We start from the raw sequence: 27,619 nt of genomic DNA, 5'->3' as shown, positions 1-27,619 counted from the left end.
AAGAATTTACTGACGTACATCGAGAGGTTTTGAAAACAAATTATATAAGTTTGTGTTGTACCATGAACAAATGCATGTTTGTTTTATACTTGGTTCACAATGATTCAATTTGTAATTCTATTGAAAAGGTATGTCATACTCTGTCCATTCAATGGTAAGAAATTTTTCTTTTGCGATACTCTTCCTAATCAAAACCAGTAAAGAAAGTCCTAAAGTCGGGCGGGGCCGATATTATGATACACTTTGCTAATTTAGTTGAGCTCCATATAACAATTAAAAGTTTTTATGGGATAATTCAATCATACACGCTATGATTATAAGAAGCATTTGTATCTTTTAAATTCGGACTTATATTGCCCATTTGGTGTAAAATTAATTTGAAATCAGATAAAGTAATATATGGGAGCTATATCCAAATCTGAACCGATCTCGATAAAATTTGGCAAATATATTTCTGAGCTGTATTTGATATATTTCCCAGAATATCGGTGTTACGGAGTGCATATTACGGCTGTGGGTAACAAATACAACAAATCGGATGAACAATATATATGGGAGCTATAGCTATATCTGAACCGATGAACCGACTCAATTCGGTCGTATGTGCCAAATTCCATCCCATTTGGCCAAATATTAGTTTGGTGCACAATAAAAGGTAAATCGGACGAAGTTATATATGGGAGCTATATCCAAATCTGAACCGATCTCGATAAAATTTAGCAAATGTATTTCTGAGCTGTATTTGATATATTTCCCCAAATATTGTTGTTAAAGAGTGCATATTACGGCTGCAGAGGACAAAAATAACAAATCGGATGAACAATATATATGGGAGCTGTAGCTATATCTGAACCGATTTGGCATACTTATTTTGAGGTCCAATCTGATCTTACGTGCGAAATTCCATACTATTCGGATTGATATTACACGTTTGGTGCAGAATAAAAGGCAAATCGGATGAAGATATATATGGGAGCTATATCTAAATTTTGACCGATTATCTCCAATTTCAATAGGGTTCGTCCTTGGGCCAAACAAATGATTTGTGGAAAATTTCATCTGGATAGGACAATAAATATGAACTGTACTTTGTTTACAAAAATAGATGGACAGACGGACGGACGGATAGACGGTATAAAAAAACCAGTAAAGAAAGTCTTAAAGTCGGGCGGGGACGACTTTATGATACCCTGCACTACTTTATGATTATAATTTAAAGTTCAAAGGACTAAATATGCCGAAGCATTTGTATCTTTTAAATTCGGAATTGCATTGCCCATTTGGTGCACAATTAATTTGAAATCGGATATAGATATATATGGGAGCTATATCCAAATCTGAACCGATCTCGATAAAATTTGGCAAAGATATTTCTGAACTGTATTTGATATATTTCCCTGAATATCGTTGTTACAGAGTGTATATTACGGTTTGGGTAACAAATATAACGAATCGGATGAATAATTTATATGGAAGCTATAGCTATATCTGAACCGATCAATTCGGTTGTAAGTGTCAAATTCCATCCCATTTGGACAAATATTAGACGTTTGGTGCACAATAAAAGGTAAATCGGACGAAGTTATATATGGGAGCTATATCCAAATCTGAACCGATCTCGATAAAATTTAGCAAATGTATTTCTGAGCTGTATTTGATATATTTCCCCAAATATTGTTGTTGCATAGTGCATATTACGGCGGCGGTGGACAAAAATAACAAATCGGATAAACAATATATATGGGAGCTATAGCTATATCTGAACCGATTTCGATCAAATTTGGCATACATATTTTCAGGCATAATTTGGGTGTATATGCAAAATTCCATCCCATTTGGGCAAATATTAGACGTTTGGTGCACAATAAAAGACAAATCGGATGAAGATATATATGGGAGCTATATCTAAATTTTGACCGATTATCTCCAATTTCTCCAATTTCAATATGCGACCTGTACTTTGTTTACAAAAATACATGGACAGACGGACGGACGGACAGACGGACATGCATAAATCGACTCAGAATCTGATTCTATGCAGATCATCAAAAGGAACTATGGGTCTACCTCGTTTCCTTCTGCCTGTTACAAACAAATGCACAAAGACATAATACCCTGACCACCTTGCGGTGTAGGGTATAAAAATCTGTCAAAATGGCAATGGCTTTAAAACGCAAAATTATGTGACTTTTCTCATATCATTGGATAAATCATCTGCGCATATATGTCAAATTGTTAACAATGTCAAGCACGTTTCGTTCCAGAAATATTTATCAGAAAGTTCAAATAACTTGTCAATGCTATTAAAACATATTTTGTTTAAATATACTGTTTCAATAATAATCATTATGAAACTACAATTATTCTTGGCGAATGGAAGGTATAAATACGAATGTTATTTGAAAACATTTGTACTCCTTTCACTTCAATGCCTTGCATTGCTTTCACCTGACAAGCATCTGTTGCCACAATAAATGATATTTACCTAAATAATATTAACTTAAATGTGTAACAAATTGAAATAAGTACTAGAAACCTCTATCAATTTTAGAACAGAATTTGCTACATCAAAGATATTTCGTTATGTCGATTAGCCACATGTGTGTTTTCTTATGGCTCGACATGGGTTAAATCCATCAAATTTTGACATTCTCCATTTTAAAAGATGCCTTTTTTGTTGCCGAAATTATGGTCTTTTGTTGCTGAAAAAACTTCGAAATTCTTGCCATTTAAAAACACTTTTCGCCAATGCAAATTGTTCAAACACGAAACGACCTTCTTAGAAGTTGAAACAACGATCCAGTAAGACTTAGCAATGAGACTCAATATCATATTTATGTTACTACTGTTTATATCGATCTGCGTGATATATACTTATGCCCAACCGAACAATGGAAATAATGGAAATAACGGCAACAAAAAAGATGATGACGATGATAAAGATAAGGACAAGGATAAGGATAAAGCCACGACGAAAGCACCTGCTAGAGCCACGACCAAGAAGCCGCCAGTAAAGAAGAAAGTAAAAATAGCGAACATTAAATACAAGAACTTTAAACGAAAAGTTAAAAGTCCTTTGCTTGGAGGTCTGAAAAGAATGGTCGGTCCAATTGGGAGGCGCAGACAGTTTGCGCCACGAAGAGGCATAAGAAGAAATGGGAGAAGACTTGGGACCCGGGTAGGAAGAAGAGTTGGAAGGAGAGTAGGAAGGAGAGTGGGAAGAAGAGTTGGAAGAAGAGTGGGGACCCGAGCTGGGACAAGAGTTGGAAACGGAGTAATTGTCGTTGGTTAATAAAATGTTCGAAGGAAATAAATAAATTGAGTATTATTTTGTTGTAAGGCTTTCAGGAGAAGATATGTTTTTTTTAATATCGTTATTTGAAAGTAGACATATTAATACACACTCTATCATACACGAAGGGTTTGTCCTTAGGACTTATTAATTTCATAGCAAATGCCAAGCGTGCAGGAGGTAGAAGCATACTTCCCCCCAATAATCTTATCCTTAATTAAATTGTTGTGTAGTTTTTCACTGTTAAGCTAATACCATTGCAAAGGCATAGTGGGCTAATGCTTCTTAATAAAATCATATCCCAATCTGAACGGATTTCAATATAATTGGACAAAATTTACTTTTACATCAAATTCCGCCACACCTTCCATGTTTCATTAGGATTGGAGGTACATACCGCATTTGGTGCATAAAATATATATATATATATATATATATATATATATATATATATATATATATATATATATATATATATATATATATATATATATATATATATATATATATATATATATATATATATATATATATATATATATATATATATATATATATATATACACTTTTTAAGGATGGTTAAAATGTTTGGATATTTGGCAGGCTATGTCTGAAATGTAAATGAATCGTTCAACGTTTTCGTATATCCCCCATGGAAAGGTACCTACTGACATTCGGTACCACCTTTTAGGAATTGGCTAAACAGATCAACGTTTCTATGTGGATTTCTATATGCCATCCATATAGCCTTCAAATATTTGTCTTTTTTTATGATTTTAGTCACGTGTTTGAAATTTAGTATTTTAATTTCAAAATAGACGTCAACTTCGGCATATAATCGATATGTTTCTTTCCAATTGATGAAGCGCTTTCAAAGTTCGGCCCCTCTGAATAGTTTAAAATATTGTTTATACTTATATTTCGACTGCATGGGATTGAGAATGGAAAATCGGTTTATGTTTTGCTCTAACTATTACCCGATTTTTTGTGGTTTGGCTTCTAGAAAAATCACATCAAATTTAAAAAAAAAATCCTGAAATATTTATTAGTTTTGATATTAAGGTCCACACAAATTAATGTTTCATGCAAAACTTGAATGCGACTGCTACTCAAATCGTCTATCCGCTTAGTCCAATTTTGGCATACTATTTCCAATATTTCAGCCGGTATTTCACGAATAAATAATTCAATGTTGTCTTCCAATACGTTAACTGAAGTGGGCTCGTTTGTATAGACATGAACCTAGAAAAAATTGCCTAAAAACGTTAAATCTACGAGGACAATTAATCAGTTCGGAACGTGAAATAAAATGTTCACCGAACTCGACCTGGTATTTTAAATATTTGTTTAAAAATTTGTTTTAGATAAAAAAAAGGGAAATAATTAAGCATGAGGGGGAGAAGTATTCAATAACAGTGTAAAGTTCAATAAAAACTGAGTTTATAAATTCTGGATGGCGAGAAAAACATTCTTATATAGTTAAACTCGTTTTCAATGAGATCATAAGGCCTATAAACAGTTTGAAAAACGGAGAAGAACGGAGGTTTCCTCTTTCTTCGAACCTTCCGTTACTGGATGATATCTTTGCTATGGTTACGATGATCCTCCTACAGTAAATCTCATGTAGTAACCAATATAATAACTTTATCTCTCTCTCCCTCTCTCTCTCTCTCTTCATTCTAGACACAAACAGTAATCCAATATTAGTACCATTTAGTACTTATATAATAATTATAATCCGCATTTGCACAACCACCACAAGATATTGCCGCCAGATACCAACAGTGACCTAAATTTAAATTTTTCGAATTTCAGCTATTTAATATCCCTATTATGGGATTATAGTACGCATATACAAAACATGCTCTTTCTCTCAACCACAGACAACAACAGTGACATCCATTTCAAGTTTCAGGATTTCAGCTCAATTCCTTTACACAATATCAATAGTACTATTCAGTACTTTTCTTTTAATTAAACTTAACATTTCCAAAAATACCTCCCTAAAACCAAATTTCAGATTTCAAGCACTATCATTTAAAACTTTTCGTAAATTTAAAGTTCGATTTTAGGACATCTATCCTGCACTCCATCAGTGACTCTCATTCCAAATGCAAAGTATGCAATTTTTAGTCCGTTTCAGTACTTTTCGTACCATTTTAGTACAAAATTTCAAAAACCCAGCCCTTTTACACGCCTAAGCACCAAGATTGACCATCGTGCAAAGTTTCAAAATTCTGGCTTCAGCTGTTTCGTCTTGGCGTTGATTCTCAGTCAGTAAGTTATGTCGCTACTCTTTATAAGTATGAATGTGTAATTTTTCTATTTTTACGCTGAGCCAAGTTTTTGTATTGTACCTACTTTGGAGGGTATATTAAATTGGTCATTTCATTTGTAACATCCGCTTAAAATTCTATGTCGATTAAGTCATGTTCGCCTGTTCCACTTTCTGTCTGGCTTTGGGAATCACGAAATAAAGTAAATGAACAAAATTTATGTTAAATGTATTTAAGGTCCGTAGAATGTTTGGGACATATATGTCGACGATTTGGTAAGGAACCCATACACCAACAGTATTTGGAGTTCGTAAAAGGTTCTGTCTTCTCTGGTGCCAGGTTTTTATAAAGCCCCTTTATAACGGTACCTCTCAACATTTACTGTTTTCAAAATTTCAGGAAAAAAATTTTCACAGATTTCTGTTTTTAAAATTTAGTATTGCAATGTTCTAATAACAGATACAGCATATACCGCTCGAATACGGTACCTCAGAATTTATTAACATAATTTAAAAAGAATTGTTTCCAAATGGTGGAGGATATTTTGACTATGGTCCTGCTGAACATAACATTGTTTAATTTTTTTAGACATATGGGTTTCAAAACTATCATGATTATACGAATGGAGAAAACTAATAATGCCTTCCGACAAATTTATTTACAAAATGGTCCAAATAATCATATAAATATCTTACAGTTTTCGTTTATACTAGTCACAAAGTTTTAGGCACAACTATTTATAAAGATTCACTGCAAATCTAGTGAAGTAGTGCATCACATGGTCGGTCTCGCCAGCCTTTGCCACCTTATTTTAAAATGTATTTTTTGCTGTACATCTTAATGGTTTTGGTAGTGGAATTTTAAAAATAGCCAGGTAAAAACACTTTAAGCCAATTCAAGCTGTTCAAACCGATAACGACCTTCTAAGAAGTTGAAACAACGCTACAGAGAGAGATTTTGAAATGAAATTTAATATAATATTTATTGTAATTTTGATTATATCGATATGTGTGATATATACTAATGCCCAACGGGGCAATAGCGGGAATAACAACGGCAATAATGGAAATAATAACGGGAATAATGGTAATAATAATGGGAATAACGGAAATAATAATAGTAAACCAAACGATGATGATAGTGATGATGATGACGACGACGATGATGACGGTGTTAATGATGATGCTGATGTTAACGACAACGAACCCACGACCACAAAATCACCTACTAGAACCAACACAAAGAGAACGCCAGTAAAGCAGACGCCAGTCAAAAAGAAAGTGAAAATATCCAACATCAAGTACAACAACTTTAAACGAAAAGTTAAAAGTCCTTTGCTTAGGGGTCTCAAACAATTGGCTAGACAAAATCGAAAACGTGGGAGAGTTGTGCCGCGAAGAAGAGTGAGAAGAATTGGAACAAGAGTTGGAACAAATGTGGGAACCAGAGTTGGACCGGGAGTATTCGTCGTTGGTTAATCAAATGTTTTCAAAGACATAAACGAATAAAGAGTTAATGCTGTAAATGCATTCAAGTGTTATTATATCACGGGCCTGGAGTATCGTGTCCATTCTTTTTTTTTTTGTTATAGTTCCCATATAAGGTTAAACGATTTCACATTTCCCATCTAATTTCGCCAAGTTGTGGACATGTTTAAACGTGCACGTTTTCGTAAGGGTTTCTACAAATACAGGGTGAGATAAAAAAACTGCAACCAAGTCAAACGCCATAATTTTTACATTTTTCTTTATTTAATTTGAAAAATGTCGGAAATAGCATTAAAGTTTAGAATATGTTTAGATTTGTTCAAATAGGTTAACTTTGGCACGAATTATGGCCTACAAACGGCCAATGAAACCGACACACGTTGCCCAAATGTTGTTCTGTGGTATTTTGGCCCATTCCCGGAGAAGCGCTTGCTTGAGGTGATCGACATTTTGGTATTTTTTAGTGCCAACCTTGCTTTCCAAAATACTTCAGACACAATAGTCCAACGGATTGGTATCCAGAGATTTTGGTGGCCATTCAGCGCTGGAAATGAAAGAATGAACCTCATTTTGTAACTGAGTGCGATGGTGCTGAGTCCTGCCAAAAGGTTTGCGTGCACAAGGCTTTAATACACCCTCCACAATATTTTCGCGATAATATTCTGCATTTATTCCGATGCCACGGCCGACTAATAAGAGCGGAGAGCGACCATCGGCTGTTATGGCTGCCCACACCTTCACCATAGCTGGCACTTGATTTCTGGTGCCTAACCGAACCGAACGTGCATCACTTTCAGCTGACCTCTTTGGCAACTAAACAAGATCATTTTGTTTGTTTACAAACTGCTGGAAAATTACTGTTTTCTCATCGGAGAAAACCAAATCCGGCAGTTCACCACTTTCGGCCAACTCTTTAGCTCTTTTGAGTCTATTTTCTTTCCGTTGTAAGTTCTTGCACTTTTTTTGAATTTCAATGGCTTTACCCCGAGCTCATTTTTCAATATTTTGCCGAATGGAATATTGCAACTTGTTCAGCTCACGAGCCATTTTTCTGCCATTGCGATGCGGGTTTCGATCAAGTCGCTTCTTTACTTTTCGAACCATTTCTGCTGATGTTGTTGTTTTCTTCCGTCAACTTGATTGACGTCGGGCTACGCTACCAGTATCACGGTAACGAGCGATGGTACGAGACACAAAAGATTTACTCACATTTAAAGGCTGGAATGCTCTAACGATAGCCACTTGTGGTTTTCCAAGCCAAATATAAAGAAACCGCACTATAACGCTTGAATTCCATCACGAATAACTTTTTTCTGGAAAATTCTCACCAAATTACTTTTGTACGCTTGTAAACAATATAATGAGCTGTCATTGGAATAATTTTAACAGCTGTCGGACGAGTGGCTTAGAAATGACAGCAGTCTGAATTTGGTTGCAGTTTTTTAATCTCACCCTATATATCCCTGATTTTAGTTACTGCAAGGGTCATGACCAAAAATTTCCAATTGATTTTTCTTTAATATAAAACATAATATATTTTATAGATGCTTGGATATTTTGAAACACTTATACATCTCAATGTCTTAAATGATTCATTTATACAAAAAAAAATTTATAAATATAAAGCAAGTTCACACAAATCGAATTGGAAAAGCGTTTCACATGATCGGCTCCGTTTAGCTAGTCGTTTGCTTACTTGTTTTGAAATATTATATTTGTTTCACATCTTGTTGTTCTTTGGGAATGGAAATTTTTAACACTGCTGGTTAAAAACATTTTGCGCCTATTCAAGTCGATCAAAACGATAACGACCTTCTTAGAAGTTGAAACAACGATTCCGTGAGACTTGACAATGAAATTCAATATCATATTTCTATTACTTTTGTTTATATCGATTTGCATTATGTATTCTCATGCCCAACCGGAAGATAACGGGAATAATGGAAATAATGGCGACGATGCAGATGATGGAGCTGAGAATGAAGCCCCAACAACAAAAACACCCACTAGAGCTAGGCCTACGAAGAAGAAAGTGAAAATAACCAACATCAAATACAAGAACTTCAAGCGACGAGTTAAAAGTCCTTTGATTAGAGGTTTGAAAAGAATGGTCAGACAAAATCAAAGGCGGAGACAATTTGCGCCACGAAGAGGAGTGAGAAGGATGGGAGCAACTGTTGGAATACCAATTGGGACTAGAGTTGGAGCAAGAGTGGGGACACGAGTTGCACCAGGAGTAATTGTCGTTGGTTAATTCAATGTTTTTTTAAGGATATTAATAAAAAAAATAATTATTGTAAATCCATTAATGCGAAGCATGTCCATTATTATTGTCGGGATCTGCAATTTTATAATACCCTCCAACCAAAAAAGGAGAATACGTTAATATGGTCATTTCGTTTGTTATGCCGGGCTAGCAGAAGATATTTTCAAGAAAAATAAATAAATAAATAAATAAATAAATAAATAAGTTTTTAGGTTTCTTACGGATTCATTTTATGAACCCTCTACCATACTTGTAATTCCTCGTAATAATGATTTTAGAATTCTAGGTCAGAAAAAAATTTGATACTGAAAAGGTCCATGTTTTGGTATTACCTCAATAGTTTGGTATAACCTGGAGTTTTAACCATATTTTTTTATCCAAATTTGTTATAAATAGTCCAAGTCCTAATAGTACATGTTGTTGTACAGGCCCCAACTTAATGTGCTATTATGTATTCTAATGATTTGCCATGGTTTTCAACGAAATAATATCAAACTTGGTACACCGATTACTCAAAAAGTACAAATCCCTATATCCAACAAGTAAAAAAACTGTAAATTCGACCGGGCCGAACCTTGAAACAAATAAAATCCGTTTAAAATTCCGTTCAAATCTTAAAAATACCGAATGTAGCCACATGTGTACGACGACGTGGAGCTGCATAGGTAAAATTTGTCATAAGCCTTTAGAATTTTCAAATGCAAAATTTTAAAAAAACAAAATGTTGAATAATGTAGCTATATCATCAAAATACCCAATATAGGGAGGAACCATTATATGGGGGCTATACGAAGGCGTGGACCTGCACAAACAATTTTCTGTCTTAAGCTCTAGTGTCCATTACGGACTTCAAATATTAAATTTGAAACATTTCCGATGAATAATGTAGCTTAAATCACCAAAATACCGAAAATAGAGAGTTGCCATTTTATGGGGGCTATGCCAAAACGTGGACGCACATGACCCATTTTCAACATTTGAGTAAAATTTTATCAAGCTTCTTCATTTCGTTCGGAAGCTAGAGTGATTTTCACAGGCGGACAGACGGACGGACATCGCTAAATCGACATAGAATTGTATGCTGATCAAAAATATATTTACTTTGTGGAGTCTAAAATGTGTGTTTCGAGGGTTACAAACGGAATGACAAACTTAATATACTTAATACGATATCGTATATCCCCCCTTTAACGATTCTTGCGACATTATTCAGCCGAAATTTTTCAAAATTTCGTATATGAAGTTCGGAACAGTTACTACAGCCTATGACACAAATTACTTATGCAGAACCACGTCTTCGCACAACGGTTTTCATTTGAGCGGTATTTTCCACCGGAATTTTTTGGAAAATTTTCAAATATCTTCCAAACTGCTTTTGGTATTGAAAATTGGCCATATAGGCCCACATTTCAGTATTGCACCCATAAAACTGTAACGCCGGACTAAAGGTGTTTTGGCGGTTTTAGCAATATTTTTTAACTGAATTTGTGTTCCCTATATGTAGGAAACATACTTGCAAAGGGCTTTCCATGTTTCCAAGTTTAGGTATAGTACCCATATAACTGTGTCGCCAATGTTCGATATTTTGATGATTTGCATCAAAATTTTCATCAGAATTATATCAAGTTTGGAGTTCGTAATGAATACCATCTTCACTGACGGAAAATTTCTTATACAGGTCCACGTTTTCGTATAATCCCCGGTACTCCAATAATAATACCCCTCCATATTCGGTTTCAAAAGTTCGGACCCTGCTAGACTAATTTGCTTCTGTGCTAGGCGGCCGTTTCACTCGCTTCTTTTTATACCCTCCTTCTTTAAAAGTAGGGTACATCAACTTTGTCATTCCGCATGTAATATTCTTCGTAAACTCCATTAAGTGTATATACAGGGTTAGATAAAAATAACTACAATAAAGTCAAACGCCGCAATTTTTACAATTCTTTTTTTTTAATGTAATTGAATGAAAGCAAAAAATGTCGGAAATAGCATCAAATTTTTGAATAAGTTTGGATTTGTTCGAATTGGTCACCTTTAGAATTATAGCCTTCAAACGGACAATGAAACCGTCACACGCTGCCCAAATCTTGCTCTGCGGTAATTTGGTCCATTCCCGGCGAAGCGCTTGCTTGAGGTGAACGACACTTTGGTATTTTTTAGTGCCAAACTTGCTTTCTAAAATACTCCAGACACAATAGTCCAACGGATTGACATCCGGAGTGGCTTAGAAACGAGAAACAAGTGGCTTAGAAATGACAGCAGTCTGAAGTTGGTTGCAGTTTTTCCATCACACTCTGTATTCATGGATATCAAATTGGTATTTTTAAGTCATAATGGGTTCTAGCTTCGGGGGAGAAACATTGAATGTATAGGTCCACGTTTTTGTATAGCCCCGTATAACGGGACCTCTCGATATTCGGTTTTTTGTTGATTTTTAGCACATTTTTGCACGGATTTATCTAAAAATTGGTTTTTGTAATTCGTAATGAATTCTAGCTCCGGTGGCGAAACAGAATATATATAGATCCACGTTTTGGTATAGCCTCCATATAATGGTACCTCCCGATATGGTTGGTGCTGCTTAAGGATCGCGTATGTTTGACGCGATTGGTGGTCAGCAGCCTGGCAGCATCTTTTGTTGTGGCAGTCTCTTCGAGGCGAGCGACTAAACGTCGCAGTGTTTCACAAGTAGACGTTGGACGGCCAGGAAATCTGGGACAAAATTCACATTGTGCCAAAGTCATCGACCGATTATTGGCCAAATACATAGTAGCGTCACATTGATTATTAACGTCTACTTCGCATGTGTTTACTACAAAAATAGCAAAAAAACAAGTAAAAAAGCTGTAAGTTCGGCCCGGCCGAACTTTTAATACCCTCCACCATTTGGTACAAATTTGGTAATTTCCAAAAACAAAAATAAATAAAATCCGTTAAAAATTCTGTTAAAATTTTAAAAATACCGAATGATTATACGACGACGTGGGCCTGCATAGGCAACTTTTGTCATAAGTTATTACAATATTTAAATGCGAAACTTGAAGAAAAATCTTATCGTGGCTATATGAAGACGTGGACCTACATGGCTCATTTTTTGACTTAGGATGTAGTATCCATTACGAACTTAAAATACCAACGAAACGATTCCCGTAAATAATGTCGTTAAAACCATCAAAATGCCGAATATCGGGGGGTACCGTTATATGGGGGCTATATGATAACTTGGACCTACATGGCCCATTTACTTAACTTAACCTGCCTACTGGCAAAATATACATCTGTGCAAAATTTTAGCCTTCTTTCTCAATTTTTTCGGAAGATAGCGTGATTTCAACCGACAAACAGACACACAGACAGACAGACGGACGTGGCTAGTCTTAGAATTTTACGCTGATCAAGAATATATATACTTTGTTGGGTCTGACATGAGTATTTCGACGAGTTACAAACGGAATGACAAAATTAATATACCCTCCATAGTATGGTGGAGGGTATAATAACTGATATTGGGGGTTCATCATAAAATTTATTGTTTTTTCTGATAGGAGGATTATTTTTGCGCCACCTTGTATAAGTAAAACAAGTAAGCAAGACCAATCGCAGAAACCTCTTAAAAAATTGGGCTACATAATTAAATAATTAAAAATATATATCAAGAAAATCAGTGTCAATGTTAAGGTCAGAATTGTCCTTTTTATGTATTTAAACATATAAAACCTTATAGGGTATAAATATATACATAAAGACCTTTCGACAGGTGGGCATGTATAAATCTACTCGGAAAGTGTTTCTATGTGGATCACAATACAATAGTGTGACATGGAATATTAAAAGACACACTGGTGACGCATGGGTTAAAGATCAACAAACTCTTGTTGACATTCTTTTGACAAATATTTCAAATTCAAATTCGTCTCAAAAATATTTACCTGTTTTAACAAAATATGAAATATTTTCACTTAAAAGCTATTGAGTCAATAAAAAATACTTTTAAACATAAAAAGATCTTGCTACGAGTTGAAACAAAACAGACACATTGTGACAACATTAAAAAAAAAGAAAAATGAATATTAAAATAATATTTCTATTGCTGGTACTGATATCTATGTTCATGGTGTTTACGAGTGCCCAGCGTAACTCAACGTCAACATCGACAACAACAAGACGGCCGCCAAGAAAAAAGAAAGTCAAAATTGTGAACCTCAAATTTAAAAATTTTAAGCGGAAAGTGAAAAGTCCTTTAATTGGTGCACTGAAAAGAATGATCAAACAAAATCAACGAAGGCGACGAATTGGTCAACGTAACCGTAGGAATAGAAATAGAAATAGGAGAGTTTTTATTGGTTAATAATGTATAAGTCTAATATAATATTTTTTATTTGAAATAAAGAAAAAATATTTTTTTTTATTATCTTTGGCTTCTAAATCTATTGAGTCACGTACAAAAGTGATGTGTTCGACTCATTCAGAATATATATCTTATTAACTATGCACGACAATAGTAGTATGAAATTCCAAAAAAATGCAAGAACTTATACCGCAACAGAAAGAAAATAGACTAAAAAGAGCTAAAGAGTTGCTTCGCTTGGCCGAAAGTGGTGAACTGCCGAATTTGGTTTTCTCCGATGAGAAAACATTCGTTGTCCAGCAGTTTGTAAACAAATAAAATGAACGTGTTTACTTGCCAAAGAGGTCAGCTGAAAATGTGCACCATCGGTTGGCCACCAGAACTCAAGCGCCGGCCATGGTGATGGTGTGGGCCGCCATAATAGCCGATGGCATCGAAATAAATGCCGAATACTATGGCGAAAATATTCTGGAGGGAGTATTAAAGCCTTAGGCACGCCAACATTTTGGCCGCAGACCTTGGACATTCCAACAGGACTCAGCCCCATCGCACTCAGAACGCGCCACCGACGAATGGTTACAAAATGAGGTTCATTGTTTCATTTCCAGCGCACAATGGCTACCAAAATCTCCGGATACCAATCCGTTGGACAATTGTGTCTGGAGTATTTTGGAAAGCAAGGTTGGCACTAAAAAATACCAAATTGTTGATCGCTTCACATACCGCAGAGCAACATTCGGGCAACGTGTGCCCAATGACCAATTCGAACAAATCTAAACTTATTCAAAAATTTGATGCGAATGTTAACATTATGGCGTTAGATGTCGTTGCATTTTTTTTATCTCACCCTGTATATGTTTCATTCGATTTGGGATTTTAAGTCCCTAACATGCGTAATACGCACTCCACAAGAATGATTTTTTGTACCAGATATAGCTCAGAAATAAGCACTTAAAAATTTTGTGAAGATCGGTTCAGATTTGGAGTTAATTGAACACCAAATTACCAATTTTAGTTCGAATGACCGGACTGATTTAAGTCTTTAAATCAAATACATCAAATTTGGACAAAATCGGTTCAGATACAGCTATAGCTCCCATATATATATATATATTTCATCCGATTTGGATATAGCTCCCATATATATCCTTGAACCGAATTCAGGTTTATTGTGGAAATAATGACTAATATCAGCCCAAATGAAGTGAATTTCGGAACGAAAGTTTCCAGTTTTTGGAACTCCGCCCGATATATATATATATATATATATATTAAATATAATCCTTCTTGAAGTTATGTCATGTTCAATAGCAAAATATAAAAATGTCTCCGTCAAGTGAAAATCGATTCAGCATTGGATATTCTTCCCACATATTAATTCCTTCTGAAACCAAATTATAAGTGGTCTAAAGCCAAATGTTGATGGGTGGTATGATCTACTTGAAATAAATTCTTTTCTACCGGGAACTCTGCTAAAAAAAAATTTTGTGAAGATCGGTTCAGATTTGGAGTTAAATGAACACCAAATGACCAATTTTAGTTCGAATGACCGGACTGATTTAAGTCTTTAAAGCAAGTACATCAAATTTGGACAAAATCGGTTCAGATACAGGTATAGCTCCCATATATATATATTTCATCCGATTTGGATATAGCTCCCATATATATCCTTGAACCGAATTCAGGTTTATTGTGGAAATAATGACTAATATCAGCCCAAATGAAGTGAATTTCGGAACGAAAGTTTCCAGTTTTTGGAATATATATATATATATATATATATATATATATATATATATATATATATAACTGGTCTAAAGCCAAATGTTGATGGGTGGTATGATCTACTTCAAATAAATTCTTTTCTACCGGGAACTCTGCTAAATATGCATATTGGTGTAGAGTATCATATAGTCGGCGCCGTCCGACACAAATATCCTGTTGGGTTCTAAAACATTATTGCTACAAATTAAAAATAGAATGACAAACATCACATCCTGTTATTATACCCTCAGCAATATGACAGGTTATACCCTCAGCCTGATGGCTACAGAGGGTATATATCATTTGATACGGCCAAAACGTGTCTCATAGAAACAACGGTTTTAGACCCTAGGTTTCTTTAGATCCAAATCTGGCTGGCTGGTGCGCACGATAACTCTCGAAGGAAGTATCCGATTTGGTCCAAACTTGGTACGTCGTAATATTTTTGTCAAACTTGGATCGAGTTCGGAGATGGGCAATATCGGTTCACTCCTTCTGGTACTTCCCTCAAAAAAGGTCAAAATTCTCAAAAAATATACTTTTTGCAGAGAAAGAAACTATAATCCGATTTATCTCCAACTTTGCAAATAAATATATGTGATGTTAAAGTCCGATTCTCTTGAAATTTCACACATCCCAATATTTATATTAAACCAAGGTCTGGTATTAAGAGGGAATAAATCGGTCCACTCCTTCTGGTAGCTCCCCCACAAATGGTCGAAATTTTCAAAAAATATATTTTCTGCAAAGAAAAAGAAACGATAATCCGATTTTACTCCAACTTTACAAATCCTAATACTTGTATCAGTGCTAGGTTATTTGCGAAAATGGACAATATCGGTCCACTCCATCAGGTACCTCCCCCATAAAGGGTCAATATTTTTAATAATTTATACTCTTATAAAATGTGATGTAAGAGTTCGATTGTCTTCACATTTAACACATCCCAATATTTATATTAACACAAGGTCTGGCGTTAAGATGGAATATACCATTCCACTCCTTCTGGTACCTCCCCCACAAAAAGTCGAGATTTTCAAAAAAAAAAAAAAATTTTTTTTTGCACAGAAAATGATGCCGATTTTACTCCAACTTTACAAATCCTAATATTTGCGTCAGTGCTAGGTTAGGTGCGAAAATGGACAATATCGGTCCACTCCATCAAGTATCTCCCCCACAAAGGTTCAAAATTTTGAATAAATACAACTCTTACAAAATGTGATGTAAGAGTCCGATTGTCTTCAAGTTTCACATATCCGAATAATTTCATTAGACCAAGGTCTGGTGTTAAGATGGAATATACCGGTCCACTCCTTCTGGTACCGATACAAAAGGTAGAAATTTTGAATGTCCATTAAGTTCATAAAACCGAAATCCGATTCCATTTAGACATGGCACATCTGAATACTTCTATCGACACAGGATCAGTTACAAAGATGGTAGGTATCAAATGGTCAAAGTTTTGAATCACCAAAACGTTTATAAAATTCGAAATAAGCATCAGGTTATCTTTATATTTCGCACATACCAAAATTTTTGCTATTACAAGATCTGGTTTGGAGATGGGATACATCGGTCCTCTCCTTCTGGTACCTCCCCACAAAGGATCAAAATTTGGAATTTCCATGAAGCTCATAAAAAGCGAAATCAACATCCGATTCCATTCCAGACTTGGTACATCTCAATATTTCCATCAACACAATATTTGTTATAAGGATGCTAGAGATCGGACCATTTCTTTTGCTACTTGACCCACATAGGGTTTAAGAATTTTACACAACACGCTCAAAAAAGCTGAAGTAAGCTTCCAACTAAAATTTCTTCAAATTTCACACATACAAACATTTTTGCTAAAACAAAATCTATTTTGAAGATGATATGTATCTGCGAAATCCTTCTTGTGCCACCCTTACAGAATGTCACAATTTTCAGTACTTTTATCTGTCATAAATTGCGAAACAACTCAGCCATTCTTTACAATTTGTATATCTTAATATATGTCTCTCAACCAGAAACCTGAGATGCAAATGGACATTATGATTTCCCATAAATTGGATATAAATGTTCTATTTTCTTCTAATTTTGGCCACACCAATATTTTAATCTGTATTAGATGAGGCATGAAAATGGAACACTTTGGTCGTATATATATCAGTTACCTTGCGCATATTTCAAAATTTTCTACAAATTATCACATTATCAAAAGGAAGTTACCAATATAGTCCAAACATGTCACTTCATATTTATTTAGGTCCGATACGAAATGGACAATATTGGCCCATTCTTTCAAAACCCCCTCCATAGAGGGTCAAGAGTTTGAATAATCTTAACAGAAGTCAAAATATTTTTAAATAATCGAACATTGGCTGGTGGTATACATCTGTCGGCGAAACTGACCAATTCTTTTTTACTTGTTTTTCCTAATATTGACTAAGAACGTACAGGGTTGCCCATATTCGACGGGCCTTTGGGCCCTTTGAGCCCATTCCAATCGACGAGGCTTGTCCGCAGGCAACATTCTTGGCGCCAATTGAATTTTGTACGGGAACAAATGCAAATCAATGCGAATAATCCGTTGTAAAGTGGACCGAGCCATGCCCAACTGCTGAGAACGGCGTTTTTGGAATGTTCTTGGGGACCTCTCAAGACTGGCTCGTACGGCAGCGATATTCTCGGCCGATCGCCTTGTTCGACTTTTATATGGCCTCTTCGGATTAGAAAGAGCCTTACCAGTCGAAAATTTTTCGTATAAACGCTTAATGGTGTTCTTAGAAGGCGCACTTCTCACATTTTTTTTCACAATTGACTTCTTCTGTTGAATGTAAATTTCAAATTCCGAATTATATAATCCTTATGAGATAGCTATAATTAAACATTCATACCCGGCCAAGTTTGATTGTTTAAATCATTAAATCACTTACGCTTACGTTATTTCTCTTAACCTCAAATGTTGCCTCTTAAAACAAAACGGATAATATATTTAGGTTTATTCACAATAAAAAAACTAGCCATCAAATTACTTTGATAACAAAAGCTAACTGGTTTCCTGGCAACATATTGTTCAAGAAAATAAAATTCCACCAAAAAGGACTTAGTAACAAAACTTGTACGTGCTTGACATGGCTACACGCAAGCCAGTCCTTGTTCGAGCATAGTGTAATTACGATGGTGCATACACTCTCACACACAGACACAAACTAACACATGCTAACCGACTGCCATGCAACTTTTACATTCAAGCAAACTGTAACCCATGTAAAATTGTAAACATGCATTGCCTTTCCGCATTTGAATTCTTAACTTACTTTTCATTTTCGTTGTTGTTCATTTAGTTTGGCGGTTCTCTATGGAATTGTTGCGGCAATGGGATGGGTGCCACAGAAAATGTGGATGAATTGTTTTAAAATCTAAAGAACTATAATTCTTTTAAAAACAATCCATTAATTGGAATCTCTATAGAATGTAAATACCTATTTTCGGACATTTATCTTTGAATATACCATCATAACTTCTAATAGCAGACCCCCTTCTCCCACTTATTTTAAGACACCTTGTCAAAAAAGTAATCAATCATTAGTCCTGTATTTCATTCACGCAGCGTGGGTTACCATCCCCCCTTTAACTCGTTGAAGTACTTAAAAATGTAAGCACTTCGCTTATGAACATTTACAAAAGAACGAAACGGGCATAGAAGACACGAAGACTGTGAACGTGCTAGAATGTTCATTTTATACTCAACTTTTATGCACGCCACCGTCAAACGTTTACATGCACATACATTCATGTATGTACACACACACACACACTCAAATAGTCATGTTGCGGCAACACATCTTTTATAACGTCCTTAATTAATTGGCACTCTTGATATGAAAAACACGAAACATTTTTAAGAGGTCCTAAATATTTTCATTACAAAGGCGCCGTTTATTTACGGCAACATTTATTGCTTAAGAATTTTGAAGTGGCGTGTTGAACATGCCTGCAATTGCTTTGACGTTTACAAATTGACAGATTTCCTTCTAATAGTGGTAGATGGACATTGTAATTTAAACGTTCAAAATTATTTAACATTGCAAATATCCTAGTTGATAACCATAAGCGATATATCCGCTTTCTTTTAATAGATCATGGTATGGTTGCAAGAGGATCACTGTAACTTCTCAACATAACCTATATACACACAATAAGGTTTATATTTTAATTGTGAGTTCTAAATTGTATGTTAATAAATTTTGTTGTTTATTTCTTTCAAGCCTTCAATTGCTGAGAAGAAATAACCTTGATCTATAAATATTTTGTAACCAGTACGGGAAGGATAAAAGTGGGAAGGTGGCGACCATATAATATTCTCGTTACTTTCAAATGGTCCGTCCGTCCACAAAGTGCCAGTCGAATTTATTATCCGATTGAGATGAAATTTTGAAAACAGTATTTGTTTGGCCCTAGGACGGACTCTATTGGAATAGGTGATAATCGGACCAGATTTAGATACAGGGTTGCCCATATTCGACGGACCCATCTGGCAACGCCATAACTTTTGACAGAGATGTCACATCGCTTATTGACATACCGCGTTTGAAGCGTCAGTCCAAGCAGATTTTTACCATGCACCAATACACGCCACGCGAGCGCTCTGAAATAGTTGAAATTTACATTCAACAGAAGAAGTCAATTGTGAAAAAAAATGTGAGAAGTGCGCCTTCTAAGAACACCATTAAGCGTTTATACGAAAAATTTTCGACTGGTAAGGCTCTTTCTAATCCGAAGAGGCCATATAAAAGTCGACCAAAGCGATTGGCCGAGAATATCGCTGCCGTACGAGCCAGTGTTGAGAGGTCCCCAAGAACATCCCAAAAACGGCGTTCTCAGCAGTTGGGCATGGCTCGGTCCACTTTACAACGGATTATTCGCATTGATTTGCATTTGTTCCCGTACAAAATTCAATTGACGCAAAGAATGTTGCCTACGGACAAGCCTCGTCGATTGGAATGGGTCCAAAGGGCCCAAAGGTCCGTCGAATATGGGCAACCCTGTATAGCTCCCATATAACTTCAACCGATTTCGGGTTAATTGTGCACCAAATAGCTAATATAACTCCAAATGACCTGTACTTTGGTACATCCCACCGAAGCAAATAAATAAAATTTGTAGAAAATCGGTTCAGATATAGTTATAGCTCCCATATATATGTTTCATTCGATTTGGGGTCTTACGTCCCTCACATACGTAATATGCATTCCACAACAATGATCATTGGTACCAGACATCTTATAGATCTTGGAAATAACTCTGCCAAATTTTATAGAGAACGGCTAAGATTTGGATATAGCATCCATAAACAGTGTGAGATGAAAAAACTGCAACCCACTTCAGACTGCTGTAATTTCTAAGCCACTCGTCCGACAGCTACTAAAATTATTCCAGTGATAGCTCATTATATTGTTTGCAAGCATACAAAATCATTTTGTTGAGAATTGTCCAGAAACAAAGTTATTCGTGATGGAATTCAAGCGTGATAGTGTGATTTCTTTAAGTTTGGCTGGAAAAACACAGGTGGCTATCGTTAGAGCACTCCAGCATTTAAATGTGAATAAATCTCTTGTGTCGCGTATCATCGCTCGTTACCGTGATACTGGTGGCGTAGCCTGACGTCAAGGAAGTGGACGGAAGAAAACAGCAACATCAGCTGAAATGGTTCGAAAAGTAAAGAAGTGACATGATCGAAACCCGCATCGCAGTGTCCGAAAAATGGCTCCTGTGCTGAACATGTCGCAATGTTCCATTCGGCAAATATTGAAAAACAAGCTCGGGGTAAAGCCATTGAAATTCCAAAAAGTGCCAGAACTTACACCGCAACAGAAAGAAAATAGGCTCATAAGGGGGGAACTGCCGAATTTGGTTTTCTCCGATGAGAAAACATTCGTTGTCCAGCAGTTTGTAAAAAAAAATAATCGTGTTTATTTGCCAAAGAGGTCAGCTGAAAATGTGCACCTTCGGTTGGCCACCAGAACTCAAACCCCGGCCATGGTGTGGGCCGCCATAACAGCCGATGGCCGCTCTCCGCTCGTATTAATCGACCCTGGCATCCGAATAAATGCCGAATATTACTATTATATTTTGGAGGGTGTATTACAGTCTTGGGCACGCAAACATTTTGGCCGCAGAACTTGGACATTCCAACAGGACTTAGCACGCGCCAAGAATGGTTACAAAATGAGGTTCCTCGCTTCATTTCCAGCGCACAATGGCCACCAAAATCTCCAGATACCAATCCGTTGGACTATGGTGTCTGAAGTATTTTGGAAAGCAAGTTTGGCACTGAAAAATACCAAAGTGTCAATCACCTCAAGCAAGCGCTTCGCCGGGAATGGGCCAAAATACCGTTGGCCGTTTAAAGGCCATAATTCGGGACAAAGGTGACCAATTCGAACAAATCTAAACTTATTCTAAAATTTGATGCTATTTCCAACATTTTTGCTTTTAAATTAAATCCAACATTTTTGCATTAAATTAAAAAAAAGAAATGTAAAATTTATGGCGTTTGACTTTGTTACAGTTTTATTTTATCTCACCCTGTAGGTCCACGTCTTCATATAGCCCTATATAATGGTACCTCGATACTTTCGGTACTTTTATGATTTAAGCGACATTATTTACCGGAATTGTTTTAAATATGGTATTTGAAGTTCGTAATGGATACTAAAGCCTTAGACAGACAATTGTTTGTGTAGGTCCACTTCTTCGTATAGCCCCCATATAATGGTATCTCCCTATATTCGGTATTTTGGTGATTTTAGCTACATTATTCAACGATTTTTTCAAGTTTCGCATTTGAATATTGTAATGGCTTATGGCAAAATTTGCCTATGCAGTCATATAGACTTTAATATAATTGCTACATTTAGTATTTTTTTTAAGATTTTAACAGAATTTTTAACGGATTTTATTTCATTGAAAATTGAGAAATTCGTTCCAAATGGTGGAGGTTGTTTAGAAGTTCGGCCTGGCCGAACTAACAGTTATTTTACTTGCTTACTTTGACTTATGAAAAGCAAAGGCAAAATTTTAACTCTTAGTTCATACATTTTTGAATTTCATTGCACCAATATACATATATGGCTTATTTTGAGATTTATTGAGAAATTTTGTGTAAATATATATTCCTTTGACACTTCGGTCGGTTTTGCCGACAGATGTATAACCTCAGACACTATCTGTTTAATATAATATATTGGTGTAGTTCTGAATAATCTTGTACTATTTAGTACCGTTATAGTAATATTTGAACCCATTCCCTTAAATTTTGAAAACTTTGGTAAGAGTGACTCTCAAGCAAAGTTCCAAATTTCTAGGTATTAAGAATCACTCAATAATTATGTTATAAATTTTAATTTTACCTTTCAAGTATCAAAAACCCAATTTCCAAGAAAGAAATTTTTACTGAAATTTTGAACATTTCAAACCCTTAAAGTACGAAGTTTAACTAACGGTCAATCCTTATTCCTAGTAATGTAAATAGGCCTCTGCTAAAGCATCCTTTTAATCAAATTTAATCAAAACGGCAGATTATTGGTGTCACTGCCATACTTTTTCCCTGATCAAACTGCAATGCCTTTGTTCTGACAATTAAAGAGGCTAAGAAAAGGACGACGAGCTTAATCTCTTTTTTTTTAATTTTTGAAATTAAATTCTTATGTAATACAAAACTCATTTCGAAACTTTAATTGCTTTTACATGAATTTTACAAATTTCATTTTTTTTTTTCAAACTAAAAAGTTTCTGTCCTACCAACCCGCAAAAAAAACAACATTTCAATAAGAAGCTTATTAGCTAAGCAATGCCCAGCGTTCTACATACCTGCACGGGCGATGCTGCCATCCATTGTTGAAACAAATCCGATGTTACCGATGGCCGTTTGGGCGGATGTTTACGTCCTTCGATGAATTCCTGCAGACGCATCAATGCTTCTGGTGGTGCCCGCTCCATTAGCCATTTCTCGAAGGCCTCCGGCTTTTCTTCGTACAAACGTGCCACTTCATCGACATCCTGTTGCGTGACTTCATGTTGCATGGGCGACTTGGCCGGAGGATGCTGGACTGGTACAAGACTGTTACTGCCGATGCTGCCACCACTGCAACTACTACTAATTACAGTCGTTGATGGCGAGGAGGCAACAATGGCCTCAGATGATGAAATGGACGTACTGTGGCTGTCACTTTCTAAGGCGTATGGGGGGCAGGTGGCAATGGCAGGTAATGGTGGCTGTGGTGGTTCTATGAATTGATTAGTTGTGTTGGCGGGGGACGGGCTGGATGGTGTTTGATTGGCGGACATTGCATTTGATAACAGTGATTGCGTTGTGGTTGTATTGGTGGCGGTGGGTGATGTAAGACTTTTGAGACCGGCATTGGACATTTTGGGGATGGAACGATTACAATTGGGGTTGGCGGTGAAATGTCTCTCCTCGACCTGGTTACTTGGGCTGGCTATTTGATATGGACTACTAATGCCTTGTGTGGTGGCAACGCTTGCCCGCCCTGCTGAACCATTCGCTAATGTTTTGGGTTTGCCGGGGTTCTTGGAAGTGGTGCCGTTGCCTGTTGAGTGACATATTTCGTTGGCGGCTTTTATTGATTTTGCACTTGTCAGTGCGTTGCTTTGCTGTTGTGTCGTTGACACATCGGTCATGTTGCGACTGGCAGGAACCGGTGCCAGGCTTAGAGGAGACCAGCAACAGCAATACTACTTGTCCATCAAATTTCGTCGTTTGCCATCACCGGTGCCAGAGGTTATTGCTGTGTAGGTTTTGGAGACGACGGGGCAAAAGGAGGCAGTAGTGCAGTAGTGTTTGTCAAGCCAACGGACGAGAACGTCAATAAAAATATCATCAATCACAGGAAAGCTAACATATACCAAACGAAGTTGTTGTTGCTGTTGCCGTCGTTGTTGAACAACCCTTTTTCCTTTGCGGATGTAGTTGTTGCAATCAAACTATTGATTGAAATCAACAGTATCAATATTTGTAGCTCTCAATTGAATGACAAACGTTGCCATCGCTCAAACACTAAAACACTTGTTTAAGCTGTTGTTGCCTAAAAGAATTTAGTTGGTACTTCTTTGTCGAATGCTCTTTGATTAGCTTGTTTATTTGAAAAGTTTCATTTTCGTGGAATACGTTGCCTATTTTTATTTTTTTCCGCTTTGTGTGTAGGCGACAAATGTTGTCTCTTAACTATTTAACAACTAATTGAATTTTATATTTTCAATCTGCATTCAATTTTTGTTGGCTTCCATTGAAGTCCTGCGTAGATGTTTAGATTGTTGGGGTTACTGCTTCTGTAGGTATTTCAAAATATCTGAAAATATATGCAAATAAAATACAGATTTAATTCAAAAATTCACATCAACTTGGAGAAAATGGAGAATAAAATTATTTGTTGACATTCAATGCGCCAACATTGTTACGTGAGGGAAATTCGTAATTTTCTTTTTTTCTTGCACTATGGGGCCGATGGAATGTTTTTGAGGCAAAAAAAAATCATTTTTATACCCCACACCACATAGTGGTAAGGGTATTATGTCCTTGTGCGTTTGTTTGTAACATGGAGAAGGAAGTGAGGCAGACCCATAGGTACTTTGGAGGATCTTCATAGAATCACTTTCTGAGTCGATTTATGGGTGTCTGTCCGTCCATGTATACTTGTGAACAAAATGCAGGTCGCATTTATTATCCGATTAAGATGAAATTTTGCAAACAATATTTGTTTGGCCCAAGAACGAACCCTATTGAATTTGTGATAATCGGATCAGATTTAGATATAGCTCCCATACAACTTTAACCGATTTCAGGTTAATTGTGCACCAAATGGTCAATATCAGCCCAAATGATCTGTATTTTGGTACATCCGACCGAATTCAGTCTAGAAGCAAGTAAATCTAATTTGTAGAAAATCGGTTCAGATATAGCTGTAGCTCCCACATATACATTTCATTCGATTTGGGGTTTTAAGGCCCTCACATGCGTAATATGCACTTCAGATAAATGATATTTGGTACCGGACATCACACACTGCTCAAAAATACCCCTGTTAAATTTTCGGTTCAGATTAGGATATAGCCCCTAATATATACCTTTATCCGACATCAGGCTTATTGTGCAGGAAATGGCTATATCATCCCAAATGGACTGAATTTTGGCATTTACGACTGAATACATCCTATACACCAGTACTTCAAAATTGGTGTAAATCGGTTCAGATATAGCTATAGCTCCCATATATATGTTTCATACAATTTGGGGTTTAAAGTCACTCAAAAGCGTAATTTGCATTCCACAACAATGAGCTTTGGTACCAGATATCAGATACAGCTCTGTTATAAGTGTTTCAAATTTTGTCAAGATCGGTTCAGATTTGGATATATCTCCCATATATATCCATAACCGATTTCTGGTTAATTGTACTCAAAATGACCAATATCAGTCCAAATAACCTGAACTTTTTTGCATATCCGACCGAATTCAGTCTAGAAGCATGTACATTAAATTTGGTGAAATTCAATTCAGATATAGCTATAGCTGCCATATACATGCTTCATCGGATTTGGTGTTAAAGTGTCTCACATTCGCAATATGCATTCGACCACAATGATATTTGGTACCAGATATCTTACTTTGGCACGAATTAGGGCCTTCAAATGGCCAATGATACCGTCACACGCTGCCCAAATTTTGCTCTGTGGTACTTTGGCCCATTCCCGGAGAAGCCGAGGTGAGGTGATCGACACTTCGGTATTTGCTAGTGCCAACTTTGCTTTCCAAAATACTCCAGACACAATACTCCAAAGGACTGGTATCCGGAGATTTTGGTGGCCATTGTGCGCTGGAAGTGAAGCGAGGAACTTCATTTTGTAACCATTTTTGGGGTTCGCGTGCTGAGTGCGATGGTGCTGAGTCCTGTTGGAATGTCCAAGGGCGATTAATACGGGCGGAGTTATTGCGGACCACACCATCACCATGGCCAGCGCTTGAGTTCTGGTGGCCAACCGAAGGTGCATACTTTCTGTTGACCTCTTAGGCAAGTTTTTGGGTTTCGCGTGCTGAGTGCGATGATGCTGAGTCCTGTTGGAATGTCCAAGGTCTGCGGCCAAATTGTTTGCTCACCCAAGGCTTTAATACACCCTCCAGAATATTTTCGCGATAATATTCGGAATTTATTCTGATGCCACGGTCGATTAATACGAATATGACCGAAGAGCGACTATCGGCTGTTATGGAGGCCTACACCATCACCTTGGCTGGCGCTTGAGTTCTGGTGGTCAATCGAAGGTGCACATTTTCAGCTGAGCTCTTTGGCAAGTAAACACAATCATTTTGTTTGTTTACAAACTGCTGGACAACGAATGTTTTCTCATCGGAGAAAACCAAACCAAATTCGGCAGTTCACGACACCAAGCGAAGCAACACTTTAGCTCTTTTGAGTCTATTTTCTTTCCGTTGCGGTGTAAGTTCTTGCACTTTTTGAAATTTCAACAGCTTTACCCCGAGATCATTTTTCAATATTCGCCGAATGGAATATTGCGATATGTTCAGCCCAAGAGCCATTTTTCGGCCACTGCGACGCGGGTTTCGATCAAGTCGCTTCTTTACTTTTTGAACCATTTCTGCTGCTGTTGCTAATTTCTTCCGTCCACTTCCTTGACGTCGACATACGCTACCAGTATCACGGTAACGAGCGATGGTACGAGACACAAAATATTAATTCACATTTAAATGCTGGAGTGCTCTTACGATAGCCACTTGCGGTTTTCCAACCAAATATAAAGAAGTCACACTATCACGCTTAAATTCCATCACGAATAACTTTTTTTCTGGAAAATTCTCACTAAAATCCTTTTGAACGCTTGTAGACAATATAATGAGCCGTCACTAGAATAATTTTAACAGCTGTCGGACGTGTGGCTAGAAATGACAGCAGTCTAAAGTTAGTTGCAGTTTTTTTTTATCTCACCCTGTATACATCCTTAAACCGATTTAGTGTTAATTCTGCACCGAATTCCCAATATCTGTCAAAAAGTCCTGAATTTTGGCACATCTGGCCGAATTTTGTCTAGGACCAAGTACATGAAATTTGGACAAAATCGGTTCAGGTATAGCTATAGCTTCCATATATGTGTTTCATACGA

The 27,619-nt window shown here is 36.5% G+C and overlaps 1 protein-coding gene across 2 annotated transcripts in view; it reads right to left on the bottom strand.

Moving 5' to 3' along the window:
- The window catches only part of LOC101894508 (cGMP-specific 3',5'-cyclic phosphodiesterase), a 219,042-nt gene that overhangs the window by 22,998 nt on the left and 168,425 nt on the right, over positions 1 to 27,619 (bottom strand). For both annotated transcript variants that reach the window (XM_059132180.1, XM_059132181.1), the window contains one exon: positions 23,294 to 24,792. In XM_059132180.1, the coding sequence (XP_058988163.1) occupies positions 23,294 to 24,124 (831 nt within the window). In that variant the 5' untranslated portion in view covers positions 24,125 to 24,792. The remainder of the gene's footprint in view (positions 1 to 23,293; positions 24,793 to 27,619) is intronic.

This window comes from Musca domestica, unplaced genomic scaffold (assembly GCF_030504385.1).
Source record: "Musca domestica strain aabys unplaced genomic scaffold, Musca_domestica.polishedcontigs.V.1.1 112, whole genome shotgun sequence".
Lineage (NCBI taxonomy): Eukaryota > Metazoa > Arthropoda > Insecta > Diptera > Muscidae > Musca > Musca domestica.
Note: the sequence above shows the minus strand (reverse complement) of the source record. Positions and strands in the feature narration are given on the sequence as shown.